Source organism: Natator depressus, chromosome 4 (assembly GCF_965152275.1).
Source record: "Natator depressus isolate rNatDep1 chromosome 4, rNatDep2.hap1, whole genome shotgun sequence".
Taxonomy (NCBI): Eukaryota; Metazoa; Chordata; order Testudines; family Cheloniidae; genus Natator; species Natator depressus.
Window position 1 is genome coordinate 16,177,927 of NC_134237.1, and position 14,895 is coordinate 16,192,821.

Consider the following 14,895-nt stretch of genomic DNA (forward strand, 5'->3'; position numbering starts at 1 on the left):
GAGGGAGGGGAGACAGGCAGGGAGAGCGCCGAGCCCACGAAAGAGTTAAAGGGAGGGGACGTGGGCTGTCACGCGTCATTGGGCAGATTCTGTGCAGCAAACAAAAAGTGCGCGTCTGTCTGCCAGTCAGTCACTGCATCGGGTCCATCTGTACAACTCTGGCTCCTGCTCGCGCTCTCTCTCTCTCTCTCTCTGTCTCTCTCTCTGTCTCTCTCCTTCCACCTCTTTGCCCAGAGCACCCAGGACAGCAGCCCGACCCTCTCCCACTGCCATGGAAATACACTGATACCACAGACCCTGGGGGGAACACGGAGCGCAGCTCAGCCTTGGACACTTTCTGCTTTCCTGGCGTTTGGGATTATATTCTGACCTGATTCCTGGTAAGTAAACATGCATGCGGGGGGGTTGGGTGGGGGGAGAACTCGCGTTTGGTTTCTTTTCTTCTCCCCCGGCTTATTTTCTAGCAGTAAAAAAGACGGAGGGAGATACACCGCCAGCCAGATCGCTACAAAGAAAAGGAGTTTTGAGCAGAAATAGATGGGGGTTGAACAGTGAGCTCCGCTCGGTGCAGGGAGACAATGACTCGGAGGTGGCTTTGCTTTTGGCGAGTGCGCCTGGCTCTGGAGAAGGGGATCGAGGGAGAAAGAGAGGACCACGGGGTTGGTTTTTGTTAAGCGGTGGGGGCGACAGGGGGGAAGCGAGGCAGAGAGCTCTGTGGTCCCCGTGGGGGTGGGGGGCGGTTATTCTTGGTGTTAGACCCCGGGTCCCGAGGAGCGTTTGCCAGTATTGTTACACAGAATTGCGTTTAAATGACTGCGTTCCAACTGGAGCTGCGACCTCCACTACCATGAAAAGCTTGTGGGAAAGGGACTTGACATTAAATAAATAAACCAACAAGAGAGGGAGCTCGGGGGGAGGGAGAGGCTATAACACTGAACTGCAGGGGAATGAGAGGAGACGAGAAAACAGGCACGTTTTAAAAAAAATCCTAGAAGCGGTGGGTTATTTGATGCTCTTTTAAAATTGCTCTGAAACCGGTAAGGGGGTGTCTTTCGCCACCGTAGAATAATCAATGAAGTTGCACATTTGAGGGTTTAATTTCGCTCTGTGTGAGAGACAAATGTGACACGGATTAGGGCAAATGGTTGGGAAATGCCAGTTTCAGAGGCATGGTCTGGCTGTTGTTGTTTTTTTTTTAAATCAGTTTTAGAATTGAAGCGCTTAATTGGATGATAAATCACAGTAGGCTAAATAAGCGACAGTAACAGTATTATTCTATAATCACCCGTTTTCAATAAATAATTAGGATCCGCTATTTCCTGGCCCTTCCATCGCTGGCTTCTAAAGAAATAAGTTACTCGATGGCACAGTTATCTATTAAAATATGGGGGGAAAGCCCTTTAAAAACGGTTTGTACAATCTGCCGGTAGAATTTTTTTTTAAAAAAAGAGAAACAAATAATATCGATCGATGCCCCTTAAAAAGCAGCTATTTGTAAATGGAGGCAGAATTCTCAACCAGTTAAAAGCTATTCATCTCTCTCTCTCTCTCGGCTTTGTAAACCGGCGTGGAGAGGATCGGTACTTTTTGGGAAAAGCCAACCCGAGGATGATTTAAAACTGGACGCCCCACCGTTAGAGACTTCCCCCTGGAACAGTCGCGTTTTAGGGAAGGAATGTCAGAGATGGGAAAGCCAGAATTCACAACTCGTTACACAAATTGTATACAGCCAGAGACTGGGATGCTCGTACATAGTACCTGTACACTTCACAAGTCACATTTGACTGAATCTCTCCCCTTGTAGAACAAGGTAACTGGGATTCACCCTCATCCATAAATAAGCGTGTCGAGGTAAAAATAATTACCTCTGCTTGCTGCTTTTAATTAAAGTCTCGGAGGGAAAGTGGTGGATTATGATAATGAGCAGACATACGTTCCCTCTTGTAGACTAGAGCTAAAGGTTAGCCGACATGAAATCAGTGACATTGACAGTCCACTTGAAATCCATTCGCTATGCTCTTCTGTCACACCATGCAACAGAGCACTGGCCCTCTCTTTAGAAGAAGAAAAAACCCAGCACATCAGCTCTACAGAATCCTGCTGGGCTGGAAGCTCCTGAGCTGCGTTTCTTTTTGTGCAACTCCTCCAAGTTGCTTTAGCTTTAGAGGATCAATATGCCGATTCCCCCCTCCCCCCGCCCCCTCCGCGTGTATGGCTAATACACAGAGCTACCTCTTCTGTGTTCCGGTGATTAGGGTCTCCTCGTAAATAAATCATCGCGACAGCTTCCGCGAACCCCTCCTTTCATTAATTTAAATACACCTTTACTTTGTAAATATTGCACAGATGAGAGCGGCTTGCCGGTGCTTTCACATTATTAATTAGGAGTCGCGATTAAGTAGAACGTTTGTCATCCTTCTTTTCCCCTAAAATCAATGACACTCTTACTTTGTATTAAAAAAAACCCCATGCCTCCAGTACAAGTTATGTAACGCGTCTCCTTCCCCTGTTCTCTCCGCCTGTAGTGATGGAGGACGCCGGCGTTCAAAGGGGTATATGGGACGGAGACGCCAAGGCAGTCCAGCAATGTTTGACGGATATTTTCACCAGCGTTTACACCACCTGCGATATCCCGGAAAATGCTATCTTCGGCCCTTGCGTACTCAGCCACACTTCTTTGTATGACAGCATCGCTTTCATAGCGCTTAAATCCACTGACAAGAGAACCGTCCCTTACATATTCCGGGTAAGGATGGTTTGGTTCCAAGATGTAAACGCACTACATTCTCTCCCCGCGTCCTTCGCTTTTGCAAACGAGCAGCGGTGACACAAGGATGCACTTTTGGAGGGTGGGGACTGAATTCACTAACGTTTTCCACTTCAGGAAAGGTTTTCCAATTGCCTTTTTAATCGCTGGGTTGTGCCGATTGATTAATACCAATTCTGCTCGCCTTCCCCACACCAGTAACCCCGCTGACTTCAGAGGGACTACTCCTGTGATGAAAGCCAGCAGGACTGAACCGTCATCAGCTGTCATTTACATATGCACCAAAACCTTTGAAAAAATCAGTTGATCGTGGTTGTAGATGCCTTTCCAGAGCTGCTGCGTATGGTTGCATTTAAGACAGACCGAACAGATGTTTCAATTTTTAAAACATTTTAATGGATTTTATCAAACCTCCCTCTTTTAGCAAATCTTGCTGCTCTCTCTGTACATCTTTTCCCCACCCACAAAAGAGTAGAAAGACATAATCATTTGGAATCCTGGAAGATTTCTTTACATTATTGACTTCACATAAACCTTGTGCAGATGTGGCCCGGTAATTGTGCCTTTATAAAGTTTGGGGGAGCGGGGGGGAGAACAGGCCGCATTCACATAGGCCTTAGCTAGCACAAATCCATTACAATGTTTAAAGAGTAGCTGGCAGGATTCCGTGGCCCAGAAAAGCCACGTGTATTTTTCAAGACTTGCACACTTCCGACAAGCGCTAGTGTGTGTCCTTTCCGGAGCCTGGTGAAACGTCTGTGGGGGGTGAGGAGTGTGGGAATACTTGCTCTCCTCTGATTTCTTGCATTCCCTTCCTCACCTAGGTGGACACTTCAGCAGCAAATGGCTCCTCCGAAGGTCTAATGTGGCTCCGTCTGGTCCAGTCAGCCAGAGATAAAGAAGAACAGAACCTAGAAGCTTACATCAAAAATGGACAATTGTTTTATCGGTCCCTTCGCAGGATTGCCAAAGACGAGGAGTTACTAGTTTGGTACGGGAAAGAACTGACGGAATTACTGTTGCTCAACACCGCCAGATCCCACAGCAAGATGAACGGTAAGTGCTGCGTCCAGGCCAGGGTTCTGCATCTCCCAGACAGAGTCGGGTAGGGTTTTTTTTGTTGTTGTTTGTTTGGTTTTCAAGAAGCTATTTGATGCCTGTGATGAAGATCCAGGTGAGGAAGATGCAGCCAACAAAGTTAGAGAGAGGCGAGGTGGGGGACTGAGCTGAGCAAATTAGCTTGACTAAACCGATGTTAATTAGGTAGTCCAGAGCATCACTTATAAACATATTGGAAATGCAAGAGGAGATTAGGGACTATAATCTGTTCGTTTCTACTCCACGGGCCCAAAAGCAAAAAGTGACCCGGATAAAGGGTAATTAATTAGGATAGGACTATTTTGCTGGAGCCTAGAGGCCCTAATGATGGCTCGGGGCTGCCAGGCCCTGTCCACACACAGAGCAGAAGCCGGTCCCTGCCCCAGAGAACGGAAGGGACTCCAGTCTCCATTCTCGGCCAGTCCCCCAAAGATGCGGCCCGGAGCGGCGACTAACCGGTGGTTGTTGTGTGTTGTGTGTGTGTTTGCCCGGTGCAGGGTCGCCCCCGTACTCCTGCCTAGAGTGCAGCCAGCGTTTCCAGTTCGAGTTCCCCTACGCGGCCCACCTGCGGTTCCGCTGCCCCAAGCGACTGCCCAGCTCGGAGCCCGAGGAGCCGCGCGGCAAGGACAGCGGCAAGGAGCCGGCGGCCAGCCTGGGGCCCGGGGCCAACAAATACTGCAAGCCCGGCGGGCCGCTCCACCCGAACTACCCCAGCCCCCAGGACAGCAACAGCAACAGCAACGCCAAGCCCTCCACGGACTTCCACAACCTGGCCCGCGAGCTGGAGAACTCCCGGGGCGGCAGCGGCAGCTCCCCGCGCCGCAGCCCGCCCGCGCCGCCGCCGCCGCCGCCGCCCCCCCAGGCCGGCGCGGGCAGCAAAGCCAAGCGGAAATACCCGGAGGAGCCTGGCGAGGAGCGGGGCCAGGGGGCCGGCCGGGGCCGCTTGCCCTCCTCCCCCAAGGAGGACCTGGTGTGCACCCCGCAGCAGCAGTACCGGCCGGCGGGCAGCTACTTCGGCCTGGAGGAGAGCGGCCGCCTCTTCGGGCCGCCCAGCCCGGAGACGGGCGAGGCCAAGCGCAGCGCCTTCGTGGAGGTGAAGAAAGCCTCGCGCGGGCTGGAGGCCGAGGGCGGCGAGGAGGCGGCGGCGGAGCAGCCGCAGCCGCAGCGCGCCTCGCCCGCGGGCGCCGGGGACCCGCTGCTGGGCGCCCGGCCGGGCGGGCCGCTCTCCGGGGGCAGCCCGGCGCGGGGCAGCGCCTTCACCACGGTGCCGCAGCTGGGCAAGGCGGAGGAGCGGAAAAGCGCCTTCTCCCAGCCGGCCCGCTCCGCCTTCCCCCACGTGGCGCCGCTCGGGCTGGCCCAGAAGCTGGCCGAGCCCTGCCCGGAGGCCGCCGCCGCCGCCCGCCTCTACCCGGCCGACCCGCTGGCCGCCGAGCTGCCCGGCGCCGGCGGGGCGCCCAAGCAGAGCCCCTTCCTCTACGCCACCGCCTTCTGGCCCAAGAGCTCGGCGGCGGCCGGGCCGCTCCAGCTGCAGCTGCCCTCGGCCCTGACCCTGCTGCCGCCCTCCTTCACCTCGCTGTGCCTGCCGGCCCAGAACTGGTGCGCCAAGTGCAACGCCTCCTTCCGCATGACCTCCGACCTGGTCTACCACATGCGCTCCCACCACAAGCGGGAGTACGCCCTGGAGCCGCTGGTCAAGCGCCGCCGCGAGGAGAAGCTCAAGTGCCCCATCTGCAACGAGTCCTTCCGCGAGCGCCACCACCTCTCCCGGCACATGACCTCCCACAACTGAATGTCCCCCCCCCCGCCCCCCGGCTGTATAGTCACACACACACACACACACACACACACCCCAGTGCAACCCTCCCGGGAGCCGAACGCACCGTGGCCCTCCTCAGCCCATCGCTGGGCAGGCACGGGGGGGAGGGGTCTGGATCCCAGTGGGCCTTCGTTTTCCAAGCTGATTTGGGGTGTTTCAGAGATGGGACCCGCTGCTGCTAGTGAGAGAGACAAGCTTGCCCGCTTACCTAGGGTGGCCAGATAGAAAGTGTGAAAAATGGAGACGGGTGGGGGGGAAATATGCTCCTATACAAGAAGAAACCCCGATTATTGGGACTGGCCCTAAAAAAATGGGGACAGCTGGTCACCCTAAGCTTACCCAGATCCCCACTTGCCAAAATTGATCAACCTTCATTGTCCTGGATGGTGCTATGATAATATACATCAGTGGAGGATCTATCTGGCCCTTGATTTTCAGAAGGCAGGTGCTTACTACTTTCTGAAAGTCAGGCCTCTTGAAGGTGTTTCTGTTTGAACAAACACCCCAAATCCTTAGTCGCTTTTGAAAGTGTGGGCCTTTACCTTGCAACATACCAGACCAACCGGGGGAAGGGTTGGATTTTTTCTTTCTTTCTTTCTTCTGTTCGAATGCACGCATTTTCACTTTCCCAAAAAAATAAATAAAAATAAAAAAACTTTAAAACTAATAAAGTACATTTTTTAAAATGTCATATATTGCAACATATTGATGCATTTGTCATACCTTTCTACTTAAATTATTAAGCACTTATGGTTTAGATGTAATAATTATATGTAAGGGTAAATTTTTATTTTAGATATAAAGTTAAAAAAAGGAAGGAGGATGCAATGCTTTCTGCATTTGATGACAGTTTGTGTTCTTTAAAAAAAAATAATCAAAGGACTTGACTCTATTTAAGTTTCCAAGGGGGAAGTGCATGTATCATGAAATGATTATGGACTTCAGTGCAGAATGTCCTCAATTCTGTAAATATGTATTTCCTTTTAATACAAAGTGTAATTTTGTGCCAGTGAAATTAAGTCTGCATAGTTATGTGTTTCTTTTTTTCCCTTAAAAAGATTTTATTCAACTTTATAGTTTATCTGGGTATGTTGGATGCTTTGACAATAAATGACTTTATTTTCTTCAAAGCACTTGGATGTTGATAAGTACTTATTTAGAAAGCGTGACCTATCTATGTACAGGGTTAAAACGCTAATATTATTTACTGTAAAGGAGAAAGGCATCTATGATCCATTAGAAATAGTGGGCAAGAAAAATAATCAAGGGTATATTAAACTTTCTAGTATAGCCCCCTTGTTTCTGAGCACAGTGTAATTAACAGGGGTTAGATACAGCAGTGTTGCACCACTGTGTGGGGAAATATACAGCTCCAGAAAGCAACATCTGATTATCATTTGGAAACATTGTGCTGATGTGTTGGGTTTCATGTTCAAAGGACAAAACGTGTAGACAAGCACGCCTGCCGTTTAGCTGACCCTTCCGTGTCCGCTTTCTTTTCGGCAGCGGTGTAATTAGCATCTTCACAAATGGCTGGCGACAGATAATTTATATAACTAGATCTATAAGGAGAGTTTAAATTTTGCTGTACACTCTGTGGGCCTGTGCAAGAATGACTGCAACATTCATGGCCATTAGGAGGCCAGTTGGAAATCCGTCTTTTAAAAGGCACCAAATTCCCATGCGTTTTAGGCTTGCCTTTGCCTGGGATCTCTGTGCACGATACCTTATTTTGTAAAAAGCCACTGATGCTGAGGCACTATAGGAAATACAGCCCAGGCACCGCGCTGTTATGTCCTATAAGAGAGTACTTTTAATACTTCCTGAAAAGAAGGAATATTAAGTCTCCATAAATGTACTGTACTGACAGCATTCCGATAAGAGCTAAAATGAACTAGACTAACCACCCATGTCTTTGAAACCTTGTTAGCACAATAGCAATTCTTTACAACTAAAACAAAAACAAATGTATAGAAAAATCCCAGGTAGGAAGACGAGGCTCATTCAGCAAATGGGTTAATGGCAATACTGAAATCACTGTTCTTCTGGGAATATATAAATATACACGGCCAATTGCCACTCCTAGTCACTGTCATCATCCAGTTACATCCCGCTGCCTGTGATGGCATGGTGGACTTCTTGCGGTTCGGAAGAGACCCCGGAAAAGTGGCAGAGATGGAATACAATTGGGAGGTTATGGTTTTCAGGGCGAGCCCCCCCTCCGTGGAATTATATCCCTGGCAGCCTTGATGAAGTACCCGCTCTTCGAACCGGCGGCCGCTCACACAGACCCTGTATCCCTGATGTAGCCGTGAAGGGCGAACTACACCCGTTTCCCCCGGTTATGGAAGGTCTCAAACCTTCAGTGGAATTTCCACATCTTTTCTAATCAGTGAAAATAAACAGACACGTCTAGCCATCATCATTACAGAGTTGATTGAGACACTAGTATTGTTAAGATCGAATCCAGCCGCTTTATGTAACATACAAAGGGCTTAGTGGTGCCTTTTCCCCCCTTTCTTCCACTGTTATTTCCCCCTCGTGCATGACATTTTCCTTTGTGTACAACTGTGGCTATGACTTTGGCCTGACTTCTTTTGTGTGGAAAGAAAACTGCCTTTTGTTTTGAGCCTCCAGGACGCAAATCACGAAAGTAATGTAAATTTCCCTTCTCAGCGTTGGCCGTTTTTTCCTAGGCAATATATGGCTGCCAGGGCTCGAGCCAAAGCCTTCTGAAGTTAGTCCTTCGACATCAGTGGGCTCAGAGCCAGACGGTGATGTCCGGGATGTGGGCAGAGCTGCTAAAGATCACACACTGGAATCCTTGGGAACGTGAATCAAATTGTGCCAACCGTTAGTCCGGCGTCATGTAAAGGATATTAGAGCGGGTTGCACTTTGTAAGAGAGAGTTGAATTTGGCCCCTAATCTGTTTTTAAGGGATGCAATCGTGCATTCTTCGCTCACCCAAAGCACCCATTGACGTCAGTGGGAGCCCCAAAAATATAGCATCTAGAATGTATATGTGAATGTTTGGGATTCCCTTTCACAGCTGCAAGACACACTTTGCACCGATTTGGTCAGCAGGAGCAAGTTTCAATAGCCTCACCATTCAAGCAAACGAGATGGGAGGGCTGTTGCAGACAGAGGTTTGAGGGACACCTTTGCAAGAGAGACTCTTGACATCATCCAAGCCGGGTGGGCAGGTTCCGTCCATGCCTCCGGTCTAGTCCATGGGGTCAAATAACAGCACTAAAAGAAAACCCCTGCAGAAAGCTTGACTGGGTGGAATGGTTACAAAATCTGCGTGTGTTCTGATTTGATATATCCGCTGCTGAAAAAGTCCGCATTGAGTGTAATTTGGTTTACACACACACGCCCTTATAAGCAGACATAGTCGAATGTTTCTACAATAGTTTGCATACTTTTTAGAACTGCAGGTTAAATAGAAATGACACACCGAATTACCATGGGTACACAGCCCTATGTTTTATTCCTTTAGTTTATACCCCAGTTAGAAATCGAAAAACACAACGCAAAAGGGAAACCTTCCGCGGGCTACCTTCCTTCTTGTCTCCTACTTTCATTCATCACAGTCGCATCAGCGTTTCCCCAGACCCCTAGGGCGCGGTCAAGCAGCTCTTTATCCCGGATTTATAAAGCAAGGACCCGATCCTGCAAACTCGGTGAGTAGTTTTTGTTGGGACTGCTCGTGAGTGGGGTTTGCCCAGCGGGGCCTTAAATCCCACCCTTTCCCGGAGAGAAGGATTTAGCGCCCTCTTCCGCTCAGGAACAGTATCCTCAGGCCAGTTCTCTTTCCGTAGCAATGATTCCCGTCAACTCTAACTCCCTATTCCCAGCCCTACTGGGAAAGGCTTGGGTGGAAACACGGCTGAATTGTATTCAGTGGCCAAATTCCTGTTGAATTCAGTGGGGCCAGGATTTCACCCTCCAATGTAGATTATTTTCTCCCCAGGTCGAAGAAAGGCCTTAGATTCCTTCTGCCCTAACCCTAAATCTATCTCAGCGATTACTGGCACGCACCGCAAATCTGCCTGCTTGGTCCCTTTACCAAGAAGACTGATTTCCCAGGAGTGGCTCTCCTTCTCTGTCCAGCACTACCCCTTCCATTACCGTTTGTCATTTCCTCTCCCCCCAGAAATCAGATCCCTCCTTCACAGCTCCCTTCCCAAACTCTCTGACACTGTACTGCCATGGTCTTGCCTTGGAGCAATCAGAAATACAGCTCTGAGCCCATCATGTCCCTGTGGGGAGAAAAGCAGTTATTGTGTGAAACTGATTTATCGCAAGCCATTTCTACTGAGCCCAATTCCCGGCTCGTCTGGGGATCTGATTACTTGTTGAAACTAGATGTAAAATGTTTGCTTTGATGCGTTCGTTAACTCCTAATAGAGGAATCCCTCCTTCCACAGGACACAGTTCCTCTCCGTAATTAGACAGCAGTACGGAAGGATTGAATGAACTGAAATAAATGATTCAGGGTCGAAATGAAACTAGTCACCAGGCAAAGGTCTAACGTGAAAATCCCGGAGCTGGAAACGGCCATATTTCCCCCCTTTTAAAAATCCACTCGAGACTCAGCGTTTTTCATTTACTATTAACACCTATCCCCCATTCCTCCCAGGTTAAACCGGCAATATCCACTTGTTCGTGAGCCAACCTTTTGCACATTCCTATCTAAAGAGGAATCGGAGAATTCGCCCAGTTAATAGAACCAGACCCTTCCAGCTCTGGATGCTGCGGCAGCCAAGCAGAAGGCATCAACACAACGTTAATGTTAATCAAACAGGAATGAAATACTAACCTGAGACAGCTTGCTTCCTGGGGAGTTTACTTTGTAAGGCTCTTGAAAATTTCGAGCAAAAAAGAAAGGAAGATCAGCAAATTTTAGCCCCAACTTTATCTCCAAACAACGGCGTTTACCCACTCGGCTCTGCTTAACTATTATAATTGGGACAGTCTTTAAAAAAAATCATTTTACCCTGGTGCCACACTGTGATTAGCATGTTTCTTCATTTGCCCCCATTCAAGATCTCCTTCCGTTGCTTTAACTCTATGGTCTCTACCGGGCACCTAAAGTCTTATGTTTATTAAAGTGATCAGATGATACCACCCTTCAAATACAGGTCATTATGAAAAGATATATGTATAGGCAATAGGCTGACGCTTACAAGGTCGAGGGTGCCAAAGAAAAATGAATAAACTTCCACCCTTTAGTGGACTAGTGCTGTTGAAAATTACAACTCTCTTCGTACAGCATGAAAAACATGCAAAACAAAACGTTTAATGTAAATAACGGTGCCTGGGAATGAAACTGAAGGGATATAAAATAAAATGCATTGAGGAGGAAAGCCTTTGAGGGTGAGGGAGAACGCTTAGGTGAATAAAATAGGGAAGATGCCACTCCAGTCTCGGCAGCTTTCCATGTATTTTGTTTCCAGCTTCTGAAGAGTCCAGAGGAGGCGTTCTGAGTTGGTTTAGAAGCCCACCTCGCTAATGGAAGGAGAGAGCAGACAAGCGAACCACGTTCCTCTTTCTGATGCCACGCTGCAAAGCCTCGGCTCTGGCAGCGAGCTTCTCACACTCAGCCGAAGTGCGTGTGTGTTTGGGGGAGTGTTTCTCACACTCAGCCGCACATCCTTCTTCCAAGTAGCATTGTGCTCACGCTCCTTTGAGGCCTCCTCTGTTAAGTAGCGCCCGTCACTTGTGCCAGGGTATGTCTGAGACCGCTCCCTAAGGTCGATTGCTGATGTTAAAATCCAGGGATTGCAGGGCAACGGTGAGCATCGGCTTCACACACACATTGACTTTTAGTACTGGGCTCATCGGATCAGTTTTCATAACAGAAAGCAGACTTTGTTCTTTTCTTCCTTGGTCACTATTTTCCGCTCATTTCCAGGCTTTAAGCATTTTTTCAAAATGGTAAAACCCATTCACTCTGCAGAGGTACATTTAAAAAAAAATCCGAGTGACCCCCGATATTTAGGGAGAACGACGAATTAATTTCAACGGGGCAAAGTTCAAAGGCATACAGTGGCGAGAAGATTTTAAGATGACAGACGATCTTTTGCTTGTTTACAGCCTCTGGACCTAGAGATCAAATCCTGCTTCCTTATTTACCTGTAGCCTGAATGGGACTATTCCCCTGATTAAGACAAGTGGAATCTGGGGCTTGATCTTGCTTCCATTGAAATCAATGGCAAAATTCCCAGCGAGTTCAATGAAAGCAGGATCGTACCCTGGATCCTTAGCGGTCTGAGAGCATTGGGGGCTGAGCACATCTACGTGCAGTGGGGTCTTGTGGTTTGCAAAGTTTGCAGTTTGGAAGTCACTGCATGACAGCAGAGAGAGGGCCTTCGATTCATTATAGAGGGACCCGTTACTAGTTAAATGTCAAACTTCCCATGGCCAGGACTGTTATTAAAAGTTAATGAAACTGGAAAATGAAACTGGAAAATTTAGAAATAGTATTTTTTAAAAATCAGATCTGACCAACTAACCCTAATATAAATAAATCATATACCCCCCACACACACACACACACAGAGGAAGGCAAAGGTTCATGAATATCTATCTATCTATCTACCTACATACACCCTATCTATCTATCTATCTATCTATCTATCTATCTATCTATCTATCCTGTTAGTTCAAAATGGTTCAAAGTGATATTTGCCAGGCTGCCAATCCATGAAATATATTCAAAGTTAAAACAAAACAAAAAAGCACCAAGATTTTACCTTCTGAACAGTGGTTACTGTCAAGGTACAGTTATTTCTTTTTTTCATGTCCCTTGCCAAATTTATTCTCTGTTAGTTGTTCCCTGTCAAACACCTAGCATCACAGCCCACAGCTAGCCACCTGTCCTGGCTGAGAAACTCCTTTTTTTCTGGAGCCTAAATCAGCCAATGCCTCTCAGGGGGTCGAAGGGATGCTTGTATAGCAGCGGTGGGGATGGGATGAACTCACAGGTTGCAGAGGCGAAGAAGAAGAAGAAGAAGAAGAAGAAGAAGAAGAAGAAGAAGAAGAAGAAGAAGAAGAAGAAGAAGAAGAAGAAGACATACATAGCCGTAAACATACGCATATACAATTCCACGTCTGACTGTCAAAGCAAGCTTCCGTCTCTGACCATCCATCCCTCTGGCCTGGGATTCACAGAAAGTTCACTGGATGCAACAGTGGAAACTCTTCCTGGCCAAAGAGCAACGCAGGCATGGAAGCCTGTCTGTTTCAAGCCTGGACTTAAGGGGCTCCAGTCTTTCTGCTGTGTATTATTTGCAGAGGGGTCGGAAAGGGACGGCATCCCACATGTAACATCATATAGATGGGCTGAAATAGCTAGGCAAAGGGAACATCTGTCTCACTGGAATCTCAGTGTCCATTTTAAATACCTTTCTACCCTTGTGGGGGTTCGTCAAGACTTTAATATGGCATTTGTTTTTCGATATGATCCTTGGATACCAGAGGTGAGATCCTGCTCCTCAAAGAGCGAGGAGAGGAATAAATCAGAATTAATTCTGTCAAGGGCAGTGACGTTACTCCGGATTTACCCCATTGTAACTGAGAGCAGGATCTGGCCCTAGGTCTAGTGGTGACAGGCACTGGCCTCAATTTGCTTAAATTGGAATGACCTTTCCTGGTTAATTTCTTGTCAATATGTGGAAATCTAGGCTCCTCTCCCCTCCCCTCCCATCATCAGCTAAAGCGAAAGAAACCCTGAGCTTGTTTGGCTTGAAGCAGAAAACAGAGGAGATCGGGAAAGCCAAACATAGCCAAACAGCGACACCCAGCACAGAGACCTGTGTAAATCAACCAGATGGGGAAATCCTCCTGGCTGTGGAGCGCTGCCTGGAGGGGAGGGTGGAAGACAAATGAAAAGGCCAGGGCTGGAGACCATGCAAGTGTGGCTGAGCTTTGAATGCCTCCAAACAGGAGAGACATAGACACCTTGTGTGCAACGAACTCACCTGCCCTCTCAACCCAGATTTTTCCCTTACATAAACGATCCGCTCATTCGGCTGCTTTGCTCAACTTTCCTATCTCGAGAGAGCTTTTGCAGAGCCCCTGCCCCCTCCTCTCCCCCCCCCCCCCCCCAGCAATTCCGGGTGATAGGAAAAGAGCCAGAGATTCCGCTTGGGCAATGAAGGAGAATCTGGGGGCACCAGGCACGACTTGAGTTCAAAGTCAGATCAGCCACCCACCGCCTACCCCAAAGATCAGCCTGGAAATCCCAGCCTCCCCTCCCCCATTCAAGTTGTAATATACTCCATGCCGGTGACTGAGAAGATGGACAGCTGGGGAAGCTGCCCGGTCATTCATATATATAAAATCAGGTCCTACTGTATCTCATATATATATAATACACTAAGTGGTTACTATCACACAGCCCTACCTATAAGGATACAAGCTTGGTCTGGTTAGGATTCTGACCTCTAGTCTCTGCTACTGATTTCTGCGTGGCTGTGACCATATCACTTAGCTCTAGAGGCTTTAGGAAAAATACCAAATATTTCAAAAGGTAGGATATAATCGCAAGAATTGGCAACACTAACTTCCTTGAAATCAAGGGGCTCTGCATAAATCCACATGTATGGAGTCAAGTGAGTAATTGAGGCCTTACTTATCCCCAGAGGACTGTTGTGAGAATTAATTAGGGAATGTGTGTACTGCTCTTTGATTATGTTGAACTCTATAATAGTACTGAATGTTATCTAACAAAAATAAACAGAATCATTATGTCATTGTATCATTATAAAAATACACTTTCCATTCTTAAATGCCATACACTGAAAACAAACAAAAATACACCAGAAAAGAACCAGGACATTTTCCAATTTCCCACCGCCTCCATTCTGTCTAAATAAGTTTCACAGGGAAAGCAGACCAATCAACAAACAACTCAATTTGTAAAGAAAACGATGTAGTGCCACCTAGTGGAAAACAGCCAGTATTTCTTTCTAGACCTCTGCAATACATTTGGCTGTAATTCAGATTTCTTATCAAAAACTTTAAAAAGACAAGTGAAGCATTTTATAAGGTTAAAAATAGCATTTTCTTTACTAAATAACATAAGCACTTTGTTGCCATACACCATGCCACCTCAGGCTGTGATTCGGTCATACTAAGTAGAATTAGACCGGATGAGTACTTTGAATGGGAGCCCTTCAAGGAAAACTCAGGGCACTTTAGCAAGTG

General features: G+C 47.8%; 1 protein-coding gene across 2 annotated transcripts; it reads left to right on the forward strand.

Annotated features, from left to right (window-relative positions):
* The first annotated feature begins 69 nt into the window (after positions 1-69).
* Positions 70-6,765, forward strand: PRDM8 (PR/SET domain 8). 2 transcript variants are annotated; one of them, XM_074949958.1, is made up of 5 exons: positions 82-380; positions 2,526-2,746; positions 3,592-3,823; positions 4,363-4,876; positions 5,401-6,765. In XM_074949958.1, exons 2-5 carry the CDS (start codon positions 2,528-2,530, stop codon positions 5,861-5,863), a joined length of 1,428 nt encoding a protein of 475 aa, XP_074806059.1. In that variant the 5' UTR covers positions 82-380; positions 2,526-2,527; the 3' UTR covers positions 5,864-6,765. The 2 variants fall into 2 exon arrangements, with proteins under 2 accessions (XP_074806058.1, XP_074806059.1); XM_074949957.1 differs by having other exon boundaries at positions 70-380; positions 4,363-5,733.
* The last annotated feature ends 8,130 nt before the right edge of the window (positions 6,766-14,895 follow it).

What these genes read in the sequence shown, in the direction of transcription:
- PRDM8 (XM_074949957.1), top strand. Translation starts at nt 2,528, where the DNA reads ATGGAGGACGCCGGCGTTCAAAGGGGTATATGGGACGGAGACGCCAAG. An exon ending in CCGTCCCTTACATATTCCGG is followed by an intron (nt 2,747 to 3,591) that starts GTAAGGATGGTT and finishes TTCCTCACCTAG; the next exon opens with GTGGACACTTCAGCAGCAAA. An exon ending in ATCCCACAGCAAGATGAACG is followed by an intron (nt 3,824 to 4,362) that starts GTAAGTGCTGCG and finishes TGCCCGGTGCAG; the next exon opens with GGTCGCCCCCGTACTCCTGC.